This window comes from Vigna unguiculata, chromosome 5 (genome assembly GCF_004118075.2).
Source record: "Vigna unguiculata cultivar IT97K-499-35 chromosome 5, ASM411807v1, whole genome shotgun sequence".
NCBI lineage: Eukaryota > Viridiplantae > Streptophyta > Magnoliopsida > Fabales > Fabaceae > Vigna > Vigna unguiculata.
In genome coordinates this window covers 37,328,587-37,345,246 of record NC_040283.1, presented here as the reverse complement: position 1 = coordinate 37,345,246, position 16,660 = coordinate 37,328,587, and the positions used below count along the sequence as shown (strand labels likewise).

At 32.1% G+C, this 16,660-nt stretch overlaps 1 protein-coding gene across 1 annotated transcript; it reads left to right on the top strand.

Annotated features, from left to right (window-relative positions):
* Positions 1 to 8,818: 8,818 nt before the first annotated feature.
* LOC114186247 lies at positions 8,819 to 16,435 on the top strand. Its single transcript, XM_028074290.1, has 12 exons — positions 8,819 to 9,142; positions 9,658 to 9,722; positions 9,855 to 9,953; positions 11,078 to 11,210; positions 11,489 to 11,551; positions 12,186 to 12,245; positions 12,542 to 12,664; positions 13,612 to 13,683; positions 13,990 to 14,127; positions 14,812 to 14,967; positions 15,291 to 15,392; positions 16,071 to 16,435. The coding sequence occupies exons 1-12, from the start codon at positions 8,918 to 8,920 to the stop codon at positions 16,098 to 16,100; spliced, it is 1,266 nt and encodes a 421-aa protein (XP_027930091.1). The 5' UTR covers positions 8,819 to 8,917; the 3' UTR covers positions 16,101 to 16,435.
* The last annotated feature ends 225 nt before the right edge of the window (positions 16,436 to 16,660 follow it).

Here is a 16,660-nt window from a genome sequence, read left to right as displayed (position 1 = left end):
GAGAAGTCATTTTTTGAAGCATTATACGAATGATCGAATCTAATGATCTCAAAATTATATTACTTTGCCCCCTCCGACACTTTTGGTCAAGATCCGCCACTGGGTACGAGGCAGATATTTATCCAGTGGGTAGGGTACGGGGGAGCTACTACCCGTACCCTACCCGCCCCGTTGACATCCCTATCAGTGACTGATAGTCATGCTCAATGAGTGGAACATTGCAACAAATACATATTTATTCTCCTAGCTACCTAGGATCACCTAGTGAGTCCCTAATTCACTGACTCATTGCCTAACTCGATTTTAACACTCATTCAGCGAGAGTCTACTCGCCCAACGAGTAGAATATCTTTGACTCTAAGACAAATTTGATTTTGGTAGCTCTCTCAGCAACAATAGGACTCGCCCAACGAGTGTGCATAACGCAGGCACATAAATATGCATTTCTAGATAGTACCCACCACTAAAAGATAGTATAACAAGTTTCAATCAACACCAACACACATCAATTTCGATTTGATCAATCTCATTCTCAATCCAGACATACAAAATACACAATTTAAGAATAAAAACTCCTTATTTCCACTCATCACGATACATAGACCATACTAAAATTCACCACACAAACCATACATACCAATTCATCTCAAATTTACACATGCATTCTACAACTTAGGCATAGCACAATATATCTATTCCATCCAACACATATTATAAGCAAAATAGAATAAATATCCTTAAAATATGCCAACAACTAAGGAAAATTACCTTTTGTTGAGGGCTTTCACATCTAAAATGTACACTTCTTTAATTATCTTTGTGAACAACAACCTATCAAAAGAAGCCAAACAAAAACATAGGTTGTAAAGTTATCACTATTATCAATACCTACTTGTGAAATTCTAGTGTTAGTGCAATGTTCAAGCTATAAAACTAAAGCAATTCATGTGTCTTAACCGAATTGTAATGGATTGATTCTTAACTTTTCAAGAAGTAAGAATTTCATAGTCAAGGCTTTCAATATTTTCATTTACCCAATATTTATGTTCAATAAAGATATCCACCATCAAAATAAGCACATTTCAAAAACAAACTCCTAATATTTAGTAAATAACTTCAATTTACCAAAAAATGGAATGAAAGACCTATGAGTAAAAATTCATTGGGTGTGTAAAATTAGAAAATTATAATTTATAATCACACTATTGACTAGCAGGGTATCACATTGGACATTTACATAGAAAAAGGTTTGACAAAAACATAGATCAATAATGAGTTACCCTTCTTTTCTTCTTCATCTTGATGGGATAACTTGAGATTCTTCACGATGAGAGTTCAACAATGAAGGTTCAAGATGAGGATGATGGTGAGGGTGGACGATTTGAGTTTCTAGTGAGGGTTCAATAGTAAAAGTGGATTTAGGTTTTCGGCTAATCTCGACCAAAGTTTGTATGAAAGGTTAGACAAGGTTAAAGTGAGAAAATTGAAGGTAAGGCGAAATTGAAGGGCTCGACCATAATTCACATGGAAGGCTTAACGAGGATCACTACGAAAGGCTACATTGCTTAGAAATGAGAATGGTTCTTGAATTTAGAAACAAAAGAGAAAGATTATGAAAATTAGGGTTATGTAAACAAGTTTAGAAACGAAAGATAAAGATTCTCGAAGTGAATTAAAAAAGAATGGTTTTGGAAAATGAGAAAGGTTTCAAATTTATTTTTGTTGGAAATTGTTTTTTTAATTCAACGTGATAAAAATTAATTTCAATGAGTGATAATTTTTTTAATAAAAAACTAGTAATAAGATATGGAGGGAATTAAGAGTGGGGATGAAAAAAATAGTATAATCATTAAATGGCATTTGTCAATGTCATAAAAAATGGGTTAGTTGCAAAATTGTTGTATTATAAAGAAAATTATGGCGGTTTCTTACAATTGTCATATTTAACCTGATCTTTTGTAGTGATTAGAGAAGTTTACATTCAATCCTAATAAGATATGGAGTTGTTGTCCTCCTCCATGGTTTTTGTAAAATCTACTACAAAGAGTATCTAAAAGTGTCTTAGAACTAACTTGGAAATCAACATAGAAATAACAAAGCAAGACTATATTTTTATAGAAATTAAGGTGCAACTCCTACTTCAATAGTGGTGGTCAGCCTTGACGTTTTTCTCTCTAGATGGGTTTTCTCCTATCTTGAGCCTATATTCTGGTGGTCAGTAGTGGAGCTTTCCTTTGAAGCTTAGTTACTCATTATGGTGCTTGAGGTTTCCTTGAGTGAAGGTTTCTTTGTTGTGGCTCAACACTAATATCACCGCCCAGCCACATAGGCGAAACTTGAATCCTTACTAAATCATCTTTCAATGTTCAACGTCAAATCTGGAACTCAACTACATTACTCCTAAGTTCCTTGAAAAACTTGCAATATCACCACAAACACATTAATTTTACACTTATCTTGTTTCTTTATTCCTTATTGTGTAATTCAAAGTAAAATGGGTCTGTTTTACAAAGAATTATATTATTTTCATGGATGATAAGTGTCGACAACGTATTTAAAATTAAGTAAGTTAGACACTTATCAAGCTAATAATAGATCAAAGTTTGAGATAGAGATGAAAACCAAAATAGAATTATAGTTTTAAGGACCAAAATCATACTTAAGCCAATTTAATACTCATTTTTTACTTTTCCATCTGAACATAAATAAAGATGAAATTATTGGAAGAAACAACATGTGAAAACACAAGTGCTTGAACAATGTATCATGTAGAAATGTAACACCAAAACATGAGGGCAACAACTTTGATTATCATGAACATTCATTGGTTAAATATGACAAAGATACAATTTTAAATAACAAAATTTGAAGCAACATAAAACAAAAAGTGAAGATATAGTTGTTTTGAAATTTGCTATGCGTTGGATAATTTAGAATTGGTAACCTAATACGTCGCAATACTAAATTTTAATTGCCCAATATGTGAACAAAAAGAAACATAAAATTATTAAAAGAAAAAAAGTAGTCAAAATGAAGTACTTGAAAACAATGTAGCATGGAAAATATTAACACCAAAACATTAATGTGTAACATCCCAATTAGATATTACTAATTTTAGTGAAATAATATAGAATAAATAATAAGACTACATTAATTTAAATTGCCTTTCCCAAAATGCGGGAAACATTAAACATTTATTAAACTCGTATATTTAAAATCCATAATTTCCATTAATCATTACAAGTTCATAAACCAATTCAAATACTATTTACAAAAAAAAAAAGACATAAAAGAAAATCCTTAAATAAAACTCCATAAAAGCTTTCCCAATATAGCCTCTCTCTGGCACTATGCCTCACCAGCACCACCTGCAACATCATCTGCTCCCGTGTAATGAATTACACGATCATCGCCAAACACAAGCAGATAGGGTGCGCTAACATATAAACATATATACAAAATTACAAATTAATGTACACACACACACACACACATAAGAAAACATTGTCCTTTGATTCCATAAACCATGGCCACCACCATGTTTATCCACGTTCCACGTCTTTGAAATGATAACCTTAAGATATTCTTTGTTGCCTCCACCTACAAGCCATAACTTGTAGAACACATGAGGAAAATCATGCTATGGACCACACTCCGCAACGCTAGGTGAAGTTCCCAATAGAAACCACAATTCGTACTCTTAACACAAGATTAGCACATCACCGACCATAACCTGTGATTTCTCAATCAAGTGGAGACCTTATGTACGAGTCACAACTCGCACACTCACACCGGTAACACACACCATTTCAAGCCATAACTCAATGAAAGTCCATTGTTCATCCTCCATCCCAAGCCACAATTCAAGGAGTTCCACGTGTTTAACCTCCACCCCGAGCCACAACTCAAGGGATATCATTCTGAGCCACAACTCAAGGAATGCTCGAACAAAGTCCATCCTTAAGGTATCACCAAAAGCCTTGTAAACCACACAGATCCAAAGAAACAAGCCATAAGTTGTGTAAAAGTCTAAATCTCCTTTTGCACATGGACCCAAGCATGCCATACAAACACATATATATTTCTATCCTATAACCCTTGGCATTTTAGTGATGTTGTGGTGGTTGTTTTGCATGCTAGATTTAGATTCCACCATGCTCTGAACCAAATTACTTGATACTTGTGAATTGGATTACCAACAAGTCATTCATTCTCATCATTTTAGATTTGTTCCAATTATACACATTTTGCACATTCACTTCATTGAAACATTTTCACAAACAATTTGGTAAAAGCTGTCTTTTATTCATGCATTTCATCAAACAAATTTGGAATTCATTCATATGCATTGTTTTTCTTGATTTCAAATAACTAGGTACATCATTCTAATAGTTTTAAGTGATCATTTTCATTTTTTCTTAACAGTCCAACCTCATTCCACCATGCATTAGCCATCTACATAATGTATATGAACATTATTGTCATACCTGTGTTAGCCTTTTGGGTTGGATTTGATATTTGTTCTTAATAATCTAACCTTATTCCATGCATGTATTAGTTTTTTGGAATTCATTTTCACCTTGGAAAACATCTATTCACCTAAGTTAATAGTCGTCGAGGGGTGAACTTGGCTTAGTCTTGCAGCAAGTACCTTTACTGTCCAGTTTGGAAATGTATCTTGGTAATTCCTGTTTCTAACTAGCTAAATCCATGTATTTTCTTAACTTATTGAGGCAATCCACATTTTCTTTCAAGTATGACTGTTAATTCTAATACCAAGGCTGTGATTACTAAAAGGAAGGCAATTGGTCTATGTTTTTCTTTTGACTCTCATGAAGAAATAATAAGTGGTATTGTAACCAGCCAGGCACTACCTTTTTTTTTCTTAGTAATGGTTAGGCACTTCAAGTCATGCCTTAATAAATCTTAACTGTTAGGACAACTATTAAGCGCGGATTGCCCATTTCCATTATCCAAAGGCAAAGACCCACGAAAGAGATAACTATATTTTATTTGTTTGGACACCTAAAACTTATTTATGAAGATAAGTTGAGAAAAAACAAGTATAGGTATGATACATGATATAACTTGTCAGGAAGTGGGAAAGTGTGAGATAAAGATAGATGATAAGTATTAAGTAGGTATTTGGAAAATGGAATATTGAAAAATCACTGCTCATTCGTCAATTTCTTCTAGCAACTCAGCTCCATGCATGACCTATCTTATATTGAACATGAATATATATTCCTAAGTCTCAACAACCTAACCTAGCTCTTTTCTTCAGAAAGTATTGGAAATTCTGCTTAACACAACACCTACATGATCAAGTCCCATTTAGGATCCTATCATTGACAAATGCATGCATCAGATAAAGTGATGTCACCACTAATTTTGATATAGACAACCTTATCAAGTAATTAAAACCTAGTTATCTAAGTAATTTTTTGGTAGGTTTCTCTGTCATTATTATTTTGATTTCTTATATATATTGAGGTATTGTCAAACCAAGCCATTGTTTACATTAGTTTGATTTTGATTTAATTACATGTAACATATCCTTCAACCCATAGTGTTTACATTATGTTATTATTTTTAATAATTATGAGAACATTATTCTAAGGAAATATTATTCTGAGTTAGTGAATTTCCTTGTAAAATATATGTAAAGGGAAGTTTACTTCAATATTTTTTTTCCTTTGAAAATTTATTTCAATGTTATAGCCAACAACTTTTAAGAATTGCAACCTTTGCAATATTTGTGCAGGAAAGCTAAACTTGTAGAGCTTGCCAAAGCTCTCAAGGCAAATACGGGAACTGAACATGATACAAACCTTTGTTTAGTGGTCAACAAGCATGTTTGTTTATGATTGGAAATTTAATTTTTCCATATTGGATTTGAAGCAAAGATCTTGTGTATCACTCAGGCATTACTGTCACGATCAATTATTAAGCATATTTTAGCTATTTGTATTTATGTTTCTCAGATATTTTTATTGGCTACATAGGCAAAGGTGAGAATACATATACTAGTTAAATGTAGGGCTGAGAGTGGTGCCAAATTACCCCTGGACGGAAGAAAGGTTTCATGGACAAAGCAACATCCTGCTCCAACTACTAGTATTAACTTTTCTCCATCCAATGACAAGGTTTCAATTTTTATTGTAAGTTTGGCTTTTATAGTATACAATGAGATTGTTTCATCTTTCTCGCTGTAAACTTTTGATCCATTCTCTAAGTTACAATGATTTTGCTTTCTAATTCTTTCTTCAATTAACATATCATTGCTAGTGTTGGCCTGGATAAAAAAAATGTATATTTCATATTCTGGTTCTAGAAAACCATCATCTTACATTTCTTATGAAGCACTTTTCTCTTCATCGGCCTGTAAAGATGACGGTTGGATGCTGGAACTAGCAATGACCGTGTGGCATTCTATGATGTTCATGGACCTGCGTGGTTTAATGTATTTAAGCCTATTACTCATCTGACATTACATTAGGATATATTCATGGAAGTTGAAAATTGCCTGATGTATTTTACATGTACTACTAGCTTGAACTCATGCAGACCACTTTAAGCTTCCACAATTATTTAAAATTAGTTTTTTCTCGATCCTAAAAAGGGGAAAGTAAATCTATCAAAGAATTAAGACTTCATAGCAATTCCCTTGATTCTCTATAATGGGTGAACAAGCTATCTTATTTATGTTTGTTTATATATATGATATGTAAAGCTAATGAATATCTTATTTCTTATCTATCAAACATTTCAATTCTATAATTAAAAAGATAATTTAATTATTTATAATTGAATTGAAAATTTGAAAAAAAAAAATTAAAAAAATTTGTGACGGTTTTAAAACCGTCAAATAAGTGTTAAATAATGATATATTTTGTAACGATTTTTAACTGTGGAAATATGATAAAGGATTAAAAAAAAGTAAATTTTGTGGCAGTTTTTAACCGTTACAATTTTTTTAAAATTTTTTAGCAATAATACCAACAGTTAAAATATTTCTGTCACAAATTATTTTGATATATGCAATTGTGGCGGTTATTCTAACCACTAAAAAAGTTATTTGTCACGGTCTTTAACCACTAAAATTTTCAATTTTAACCGTCACAAATATCATATTTTTTTATAGTGATTCCTCTCATATTTAACATCAAATTTGTGTTCTAATATCTACTATTTTTTTCTATTTTTTCACACATAGGTTTTTCTTAGGGTTGATTAAGGTTGAGCTCCTTGCAGTTTTTGTTTCTTACGCTATAAAAAATAATCCTTTATTTTTCTATAAAATTCCACTTATTAACATCACATTTAACCTAAGATTTGTCTTCTAATATGTATCTCTACTCATTTTTTTTAACTCTTTTCACACTTAATTTTTGTTAGGATTGCCTTTCCTAAGTTCTTAGTTTTTTTTGCTCTTTACATATTTTGCTGTATTTTTTCACAATATATCTGCATTTGAAATGTCATGAAGTAGGGTTTTGCATTTTTTGTTCAATTATGTATTTTTACTTTATTAATCTCTACATATTTTACCATCTTTTCACAATTGTTTTTTTTTTTATATCTATATACATATTTACATTTGAGCTCTCATAAAGTAGGGTTTTGCATGTTTTTCGTTTTCAATAAACTACTCTGATAAAGTCTGCATCGTGTGCTCTTTGCATTCTCTAATTTGTATTTTGATATATATTTTTCCATTTTAACTAATATATACATGTTCAAAAGTGTGTTAATGTGTTATTGATGCTTTCTTTTGTCATTTTTTCGACAAATTGTTGACCAAAACAAAAAAATCATAAGAGTTCAAAAGCCAAATTCAAATTCAAATTCAAAGGACTAGTGTATTGTTGGTGCCTACGCTAATCTCTTATATATTATTTTGTATATAAATTTGTGGGCATCGTTTATTTTGTAAATTAACTTGTTGCATTCACTATTGACCATGTCTATTTTGTATAAACAATCTCACTCCATAACAAAAGTGAACCTTGAGAAGGAAAACTGGAATATCATTGTCTGAGTTGTGAAGTTATGGTTTATTCAACATTATATTGAAATTAAATCTTCATTTTCAATGGAGATTGTCCTACAAGATAAAGAGTAAGTACAATACAAATTATTTAGTCTTCAAAAATGTTATAACTTATAATATCATATATGAAAATATTAATGTAGGGTGTCTCAACCCATGCCTCCACAAGATGCATTCATATACAAATTCTAATATAAAATTAGTAAAGATAAGGTTACATTATTCAATCATTCAATGTTTCATGAAACAATGATTGTTATAGAACAACCAATCACAATTATAAAATAAATTTTTAATTTCGAACAAAAAATATTTTAATTGGTTCAATTTCAAACAACTTTATAAATTTAAATATAAAATTTCAAAACAATTTTATAACAATTACAATTACAAACAATTTATAACAATTTACGTTATAAACCTATTTTAGAATTGAAACACATTTTAGAGAAGGAGAATCTAATGGAAACAAATTAAAATCTTAAAAACTCATTTAAAATTTCTAAACAAAAACAGGGATAATACAAGGATTTTAACCTTAAACATTTCTTTAGATAAATCATTATTTTTTCTAGTTAGACCCAATTTTTTATTATTTAAATATTAAATAAGTGAGACATGTTTGAATTAGCATTATTATATTTTTAAATGCACATTTTAAAACATTTGTTTGGGTTAAAACAAATAAGAAAATTTTGTGTGGTAAAAGAAAATTTATATTTAGCATAGAAATTTTACTTTGGAAGTCTTAAATCCTTTGGAAATTGTGGAATTGTTGAATTTGAAGGATAACAAAAGTCTTATCTATGATTCTATCTTCTTCACACCCAGACTCTGAGTGAGTGTGTATGTTTTGGGGTAGCCATGTCGAGTTCTCGAGAGCGATTGGTGAGGGCGGTGAAAAAGTTCGTGGGGGTTCGGTACAAGGTTTTCAGCAATCGTTACGGCCAAAACATCATCGACATATTGGACTTCCCAATTAAGGTTGTCTTGTCTCCCTTCACTCTCGCTTTCGACATTGCCGGCTCTGCACCTCGCGGCTTCGGCGTCCCTGAACTCATCTCCAAGCTCTCTGCCACTTCCGTCTTCGTCAGTCCCCTTTCCCAATGCATTTTTTCTCTCTCTCACTTTTTCTCGCAATTTATCTGTATTCTGGGTACAATTTGATTCCCTAATTTCTGGAGGAAATGATGATTAGTGGTAGCAAGATTGCCTCTGTGGGGATACTTGTAGAAGACACATGTGGTCTTCAAAACTATTATTTTCACTGTCCTGCATTTATGTAGTTATATAGATATAGACACGAAATTAAGTGCTGTTGTTTTTCCAGTTTCTGAGAAAAACAAAAGGTTAGAATGAAAAAGTTGAAAATAATGTAGTATTCTGGTAATGATAAGTCAAATTGAAAATGAATAAAAAAGGAGTTATCTTAAACCAAATAAGTATTTTTGGAAACCATTTTAGTTTGCAACTTTTTTATCAAATGGATTATTGGTTTGATATTGGGGGTAATTCTATTCTCTGAAAATTTTATCTTGTTAGTTCTAGGTTCAATTTTATTTTATTTTTATAATGATAGATGTTGCTGCATGGCTTGGTTGTAGGCTATAGCTGCTCTTGGAACTTATGACATTGCATTTGAGCTGGGGAGGAAGGTGCTCTGTCAAAGGTGCTGTTTTGTATTCCTTGATTGACGGTTTTGTGGTGTCACTTGAATACATGATATCTCTAATCTTTTATTACTTTAGTGTTGCTGATTGACTTTTGTTGAACTCTAACTAAATGTGTGTCTCAAGAGCAGGAATTGTAATACATGTAGTGGATGGCGGGCCTTGCGGTGTACAATGTGCAGAGGAAGTGGGAGGGTGCATTATCAAGTGAAGAATTACACCTTGAAGAGGTAAGTTACTCTCCATTTAGATGAATTTAGAGGTTGCGGTCAGTATTACTATGTAAACTGTGGTTTGTTTAGTGCTCTTGTTGAAAATTTTAATAGGACCTACAAACAATTAAACTTGCAAATATTATTGCAAGATCATAAAAGTTGAGATTCTATTTGAACTTGAACACTTTGCAATCTTTGGCATTTGGGGTCATGCATGGTTACTAATGTAGTTTGTCCAAGCTTCCAAGGAAACTAAGTAATAAATAGTCACGCACCCCCCTATACAAAGTTTAGACGGGAAGAAAGCTACTCCCTCGAATCCTTATATGACGCTGTTAACAAAATTATAGCTGTTTAATGAGAAAACGAACACAATCTTTGGGAGTTAAAAATGTTGTAATAGGATTTCATTGGGAAATACCTGAATTATAACTTAGCTTATACTTCTCTTTAAAGAAAAACCCTAAAGTAGATACCAAAAACATTTAGTAAAGGCAAATAAGTAAAAAAGATAAATGTATCATTGGAACTATAAAGTGTCTTATAAAATGGACCGGTGCTTGTAAGGACCAAAGGGAGTATTAGTTTTAACTATGTTGGGAGTCCCACATCAACTAGGGATAAGGTCAATCTACAATGTATAAATGGGTGCAAACCTCACCTTACAAGCATGTTTTGTGGAATTGAGTTAAGCTTAAAGTCTACTTATCGACATGAGGTTGTATGTTGAATGTTCCTTATTAACTAGAGATAAGACCAATTTACATTATACAAATGAGTGCAAACCTTATCTTTTAAGCTTGTTTGTGGGTTTGAGTTAAACTTAAAATCCACTTCTTAACAAACTAATACTAATTTTATGCCAATTAATTTTTCTAAAATGGTGGTTGTTGACCTTGATCATTAAAGTCACACTAAATTAATGTAGTAATATCTGGACTGCAGTGAAAATATCTTTTGTCAAGTAAGGCAATGTGTGTCTGATTTATATAAAATGGGCATGTAAGATAGTGCAGAATTCTTTTAATGGATAATTCTCTTATATTTTTATTTCTTTTAGTGCATCTCGTTTATTATTTTGTGAGATTCTCCTCCAATTTGTATGCACCTTATATGTTCTTCAACTTATTAACTTTTAGTGGAGAGAAGCCAACTGCTGAATCTGTAGCAGACGCCATTGCCAACAATCGGGCTGAGTTGGTTCATCTACCATCATCATTGGATTTTCAAAAACCACTTCCTTCAAAAGAGTGCCCAACTTGTGATGGAACGGTGGGAGTCAAATTCCAAGACAACTTGACTTTTCATCCAACATTTTGTTTTCATGAATAGGTTTCTTCCCACTGAAGTAGTAGTTCATGAGTAAACTTTAGTCCTTCCCCTTCACGCTTGCACAAACACACACACACACACACACACACACACACCCTTCCCACCATAAGAGAATTCTATCTTTTGCTCAATAATTAGTCTCGTATGTGCTTCTTCTGGTAACTTTAAAATTCAATGCGTTTTGACTCTTTTTTGAAGAATTTTTTGACTTTACACAGGGTGTAATGAGCTGTCCTGAATGCAAACACAGATTGGTGCATGTTAGGATCTCAGCAGATGATGTGAGTATTGTTGAGTCTTTGGTGCTTGGTTCTTTTCCCATTTTTGGATTTAACCCTTTCATACTTTTATCTTTAATATTACCCGTGAAGTTTTAATAATCTATTTATAATATGTAGCCAAATGTGGCTTTGACAATTAAACTAATCCATTGTTTTCACACCAGTATTTTGATTGATATGTCACTTAGTGATTCAATATTATATTTTCTCACTTTCTCTTAACCAATTCATACCCACATACCCCAATTTTTATTTTTAATTTCATAAATGAATTAGAATCCATCAGATACATTGTATAATAACCATTGATTAGTCAAAACAGTGAATTCTTTTGATGTAATTATACTTGTAAGTTGTAATTGCTACAAAATAAAAAAATTTCTTCCTCAACATATTTTCACAAACACTTGGTTGATTTCTCTTGTAACAATGACACTATTTAAACCTTACGAGACTCTCATAACTTTTTAAAGATTTATTGGATTATTTATTTTACTTCTCAATAATATGTAATATATTAAAATTAAAATACACTATATCTGAATAGATGTTAAAATTATTTTTTGGATCAACTGTTTAACAAGTAGGTGTAAAGCTATTTCATATTGTTTTAAGCATCCTTTTCTTTTTGCAGATTATGGAGCCTCCATGGCAAGCTTATAATGTGTTGAAAAAAATGGATTACCCATATGAGGTCAGTGTCAATTCTAAGTTGTCACTATTTATTATTGACAATATTATACAGATTCCTCTCACATGCAACTGAAACAAACCTTGATCCTAGGCATTTTTACTCATTTCTTTACTTCTGTGTTATGCATTTGAATTCATATTTCTCTTAGATTAGCATTTCATGCAAACTTTTATTGGTTAAGTTAGTGTGTCAAGAGAAGACATAAAATATAAAAAAATTATTTTTCTTCTGATTTCTTACACTTTTTTGACATTGAAATCATAACTATTTGTTGTTTTTGTTTTTTCCCTTTTCAGCACATAGTTCACAGCATGAAGGATCCTAGTATTGCTGCATTTTGGCTGATTACATTTCCTCAGATCATGGGTGGATTTACCTATGATGATGACGTGAAGCAGAAAATATGGTGGCAATACAAGGTTATCACTTTTATTCCTTTCCACAGTTCAGTACGATTACTCCACTAATTATTACCCTATGATATGATAAATGATTGCTTGGTAAAAGAAATGATGAAATTACATACTTTCTTGAAACAATTTTTCGTTGCAAATTTGTCATGAAATATGAATAAAATGTGAAAATACAATGTTGAGGTTCAGGATTAAACACATGAAATGTGTTTTTGCTCGTTTACCCTTATATTTTGATTAGGAACGTACTACAAAAGTAATGTACTTCTGTTCCTAGCTACTTCCGGAGGGATGAGAATCATTTTCAATGACCTGGTTTTCCTTTTGTGCTGCACACCTACAAGTGAAAATTTAATTTCCTCTATTTTCTGCTAACGTTAATTCATTCTCACTCTTTGAGCTCAGTGGAACATGCACCTCTTTTAAGAGATTTTTTTGTAGAATTTTAATTTTGTGAAAATAAAAGAAACAACTGATCTGAATTGATATATGAATCTGTTGGCTTGTAGTTTTTTGTAGGTTTTCATCACTTTTTCCAGCACCGAATTAATTTGCCAAGCACCTATGCTGTTTCTTCTCTGTGTGTGTCTTTTAATAGTGAAGGATTCACGGAACCTATTGACTGAATAAACTCGTATATTTCTCTAGCTGGCAATCATAATGTGTTGGAAGATATTCTTTGGACTAAGTACTTTCACCTGTATGCCAGTAAATACCTGGAATTTCAAATTGCTGAGGAAAGTGGTGTGGAAGGATTTAATATTTAAAGTGGAATTGAAAAAAGGGAATCATAACTCTGATTGTACAACCTTTCATTCGATTAACCTTTCCAAGAGTTAACCAGACATTATACAGCCTAAATCATCATCTGTCACGTTCATGCTTTATTGAAGTTGGTTAAGTCTATGTTTCTAAATATATCTATTCCTTTTCCTTTTTGTGAGTGAATTTAGGAATCTAGGCGGTATGATCAACTCCGAGATGTGGTGGCGAAGAGGAAACCAGGGTGGGAGTATCTGCAGGAGGTAAGCTTTTAATCCTTTGCTCTAGCCATGGTTATGTAGCAATGCCTATGCTCATATTTTAGATGTGAAAGACACAGCAAATAAATGTTGGGTATGCTGGGGATTCATCAAGTTGCTAAAATAAATGGAAGAAAAGCTTATTCTCTTACTATTTTTCTGATAATTGTGGTAGTTTTGTATTACTTGGAATCTATATATGGAGTTATTCATGTGGTTGATTGACAGTTGTGTTCATCTTAAATTTATGTAATTTTCTCTGGATTAAATTTTACAATGTTTTTTTATTTTGAATTGATGTCATCATAGGCCTTGATATCTATTGATCCTGATCGTGCAAGGGATGATCCTGTCATAGTGAAAAATGTTCCTTATTATAAGGCTCAAAAGGCACTCGAGACAGAGGTTATGAAGCTTGATCCTCCACCAAGACCGTCAAACTGGGGTGTATGTATTTACGATCTTCACGTATCATTTGTTAGTTATTCCTTTAGTTAATGTGCACAATTTTCTTACAAATTATAATGAGCTTTTGATAATTGCACTCCTTGAATTCTTTATCCCCAGTTGGTTAGAATGGGCATACATAACCATAGACAGTTGCATATAATGGATTGACATGGTCAGTATGATTTAAAAAACAAGAAGCTGGCCTCTAAGCTGGTCCAAACAAGCCTCTTTATGGCTTTGCAGTGAACAAGTCTAATGTTGGTGATCCACCAGCATGGCTAATTTGGTTTAAATATTTATAGCCTCACAAAAGCCAACTAATACATGTAATTTGTAAGCAATGTACAAGGATGACCCTTTTGAAGTGCATTCTACTACAGGACACTTTCAATGTTTTCTCCTTTGATTTCTTTAAGCTGTTCAATGGAAAATCAGTGGGGCCTAAACCTTTCAAAATTGCTGCGAGCCTCTGGCTCAAATGCATAAAAGTAAGCATATAAATTTAACAGCATGCAAAAAGGGTCATAGGATCTTCATAAAATGTGCCATCAAAAATTTTCACTACAAAGTTTATTGTTAGGTTGGTCACTCCCTCCACCATTTGAGAAAAGAAAATTAAGTAGTGTAAGTTGTAGGCATATCCTGCTCAGAAATGAGACATAAACCGCAGAAAATTGGCAGGAGCTGGACCTTCCATTGAATGCATCGTCTTGGAGTGAGGAGGATCTCAAAAATCCAGAAAAGTTTTATGAAATGACTGTTCTTCTTAATGCCCAAAGAGAAATCTCTGATAAGATCTTGGATGCACAATGGGAAACTAAATGGCGTCAGGACAAGGTTGGTGATTTTTTGTCTTTACATCGGTTAGTTACTTTGTTTGTGTTTGTTGAAAGGAACAACTAATCAAAACTGACATATGCTGTAATCAGGCATTTCATATAATGAAACAATAATGTTAAATTGCATGTATTGTCTCGTGCTATGCTTGGTTTTTTCTTCCAATTCAAGATGCAAAGCTGTCTGTGGTTGAGTTGTGTACTTAATCGCTCTCAGAACTGTTACATACCTTTAATATATATATATATATATATATATATATATATATTCGGTTTGTGAAATATTGTATTTTGTGCAAGTGACTGACTTGATTTCACCTTCAGTTGAATGAGATGTTGGAGGCCAAAGTGAAGCCATACATTCAGGATATAGACAACGCAGTTCTTCCTGAGCCTATTTTACTAAAACCACAAATTCAGGAAAAGGTCTCTCTTTTTCTCTGTTATCTGCGTTCGAACATTCATTGATTATGCATGTTGACCAGGATACAACTTTTCTATTTGTGTACTGTAGAAAGTTGGATTTACTTAATACCTTAATTAACTATTTTGCTTCTATTTGACATTCATTGCGTTGCGTTATATGTTACTTTTTAAATGTTTATCTTCGTCATTCTGATTTACTTAACGTTCTATTCAGGTTAACTTTTCCATAAATACTTGTAGGAAAAGAAAATAAAATAATTTAAAACAATTTAAATTAACTTGTGCATAAATTAATTTGTAGAATCTCTTCTATATATGCTTTTGGAGAAATTATCAAAAAAATGTCCTAATTTGTCAGCTTTAGAGATTTTCATTTTTCCATCTTGAAGTCTATGTGTATTTTTAGGTATGTAATGTGCAGTTTGTTGCATGACAGAATTATCTGATTGAATGTTGTAATTTCTACTATTCAAAACCGGAGAACTTTCATCGTATAGAAGATATGAAGTGAAACTTCAGAGCTGAATAAACTTTTGGAAGTTCATTAGTTGTTTTTCTTTGAATATACTAGGAGGAAGTTAATGTTTCCTTATTATCATGTTTTACATTCTCAGCAATCTCCCTTCTCCTAGTTTTATTGATGATGTGATTTTCTTTCCATGCATGTTGCTCCTGCAGATACAACGGCGAAGGTGGTTTTTCTTTTGACATCAGGCAAAGCTATTATATATGCTCCACCATGTTTGTTTGTAATCCTAGTATTTTTTTATATGATCTGTTGGAAGCATGGGTGCAGTGTCTATCATCAAGTACACAAGTTGTGCCTCTGTTTTGGTCGTTATTTTGTGGAGGAACCAGGTTTTTTTGACACAAGAAATACCACTTGTGAAAAAGAAAGACCAGAGAAACATGCAAGAAGAAAAAAAAAAAAAATCTTTGCAGATGTTACATCTGGTATTGTGACAGACATGTTCCGAAGGTACCATATCTAGATTATTCCTTTGCTGAAATTTCCTGAAATCTTATCTTTCGTGTTGTTTAAATATCGTCTGTTCTGAGAAATGGGTTATATTCACTGCTGATATGTTTGATGATTTTTACATACACGTTGAATCAAATGCCAAAATCTACTTTTTGATTCTTATCTAATAAGTAGTTTTGGTCATTATATAAGGTAAATAACACATCTGGTTTTCAGTTTTTTATAATAAAGCTATTTTTATCTGATACTGATGTATAATCTGATTACTATTTATTTTCAATGATAA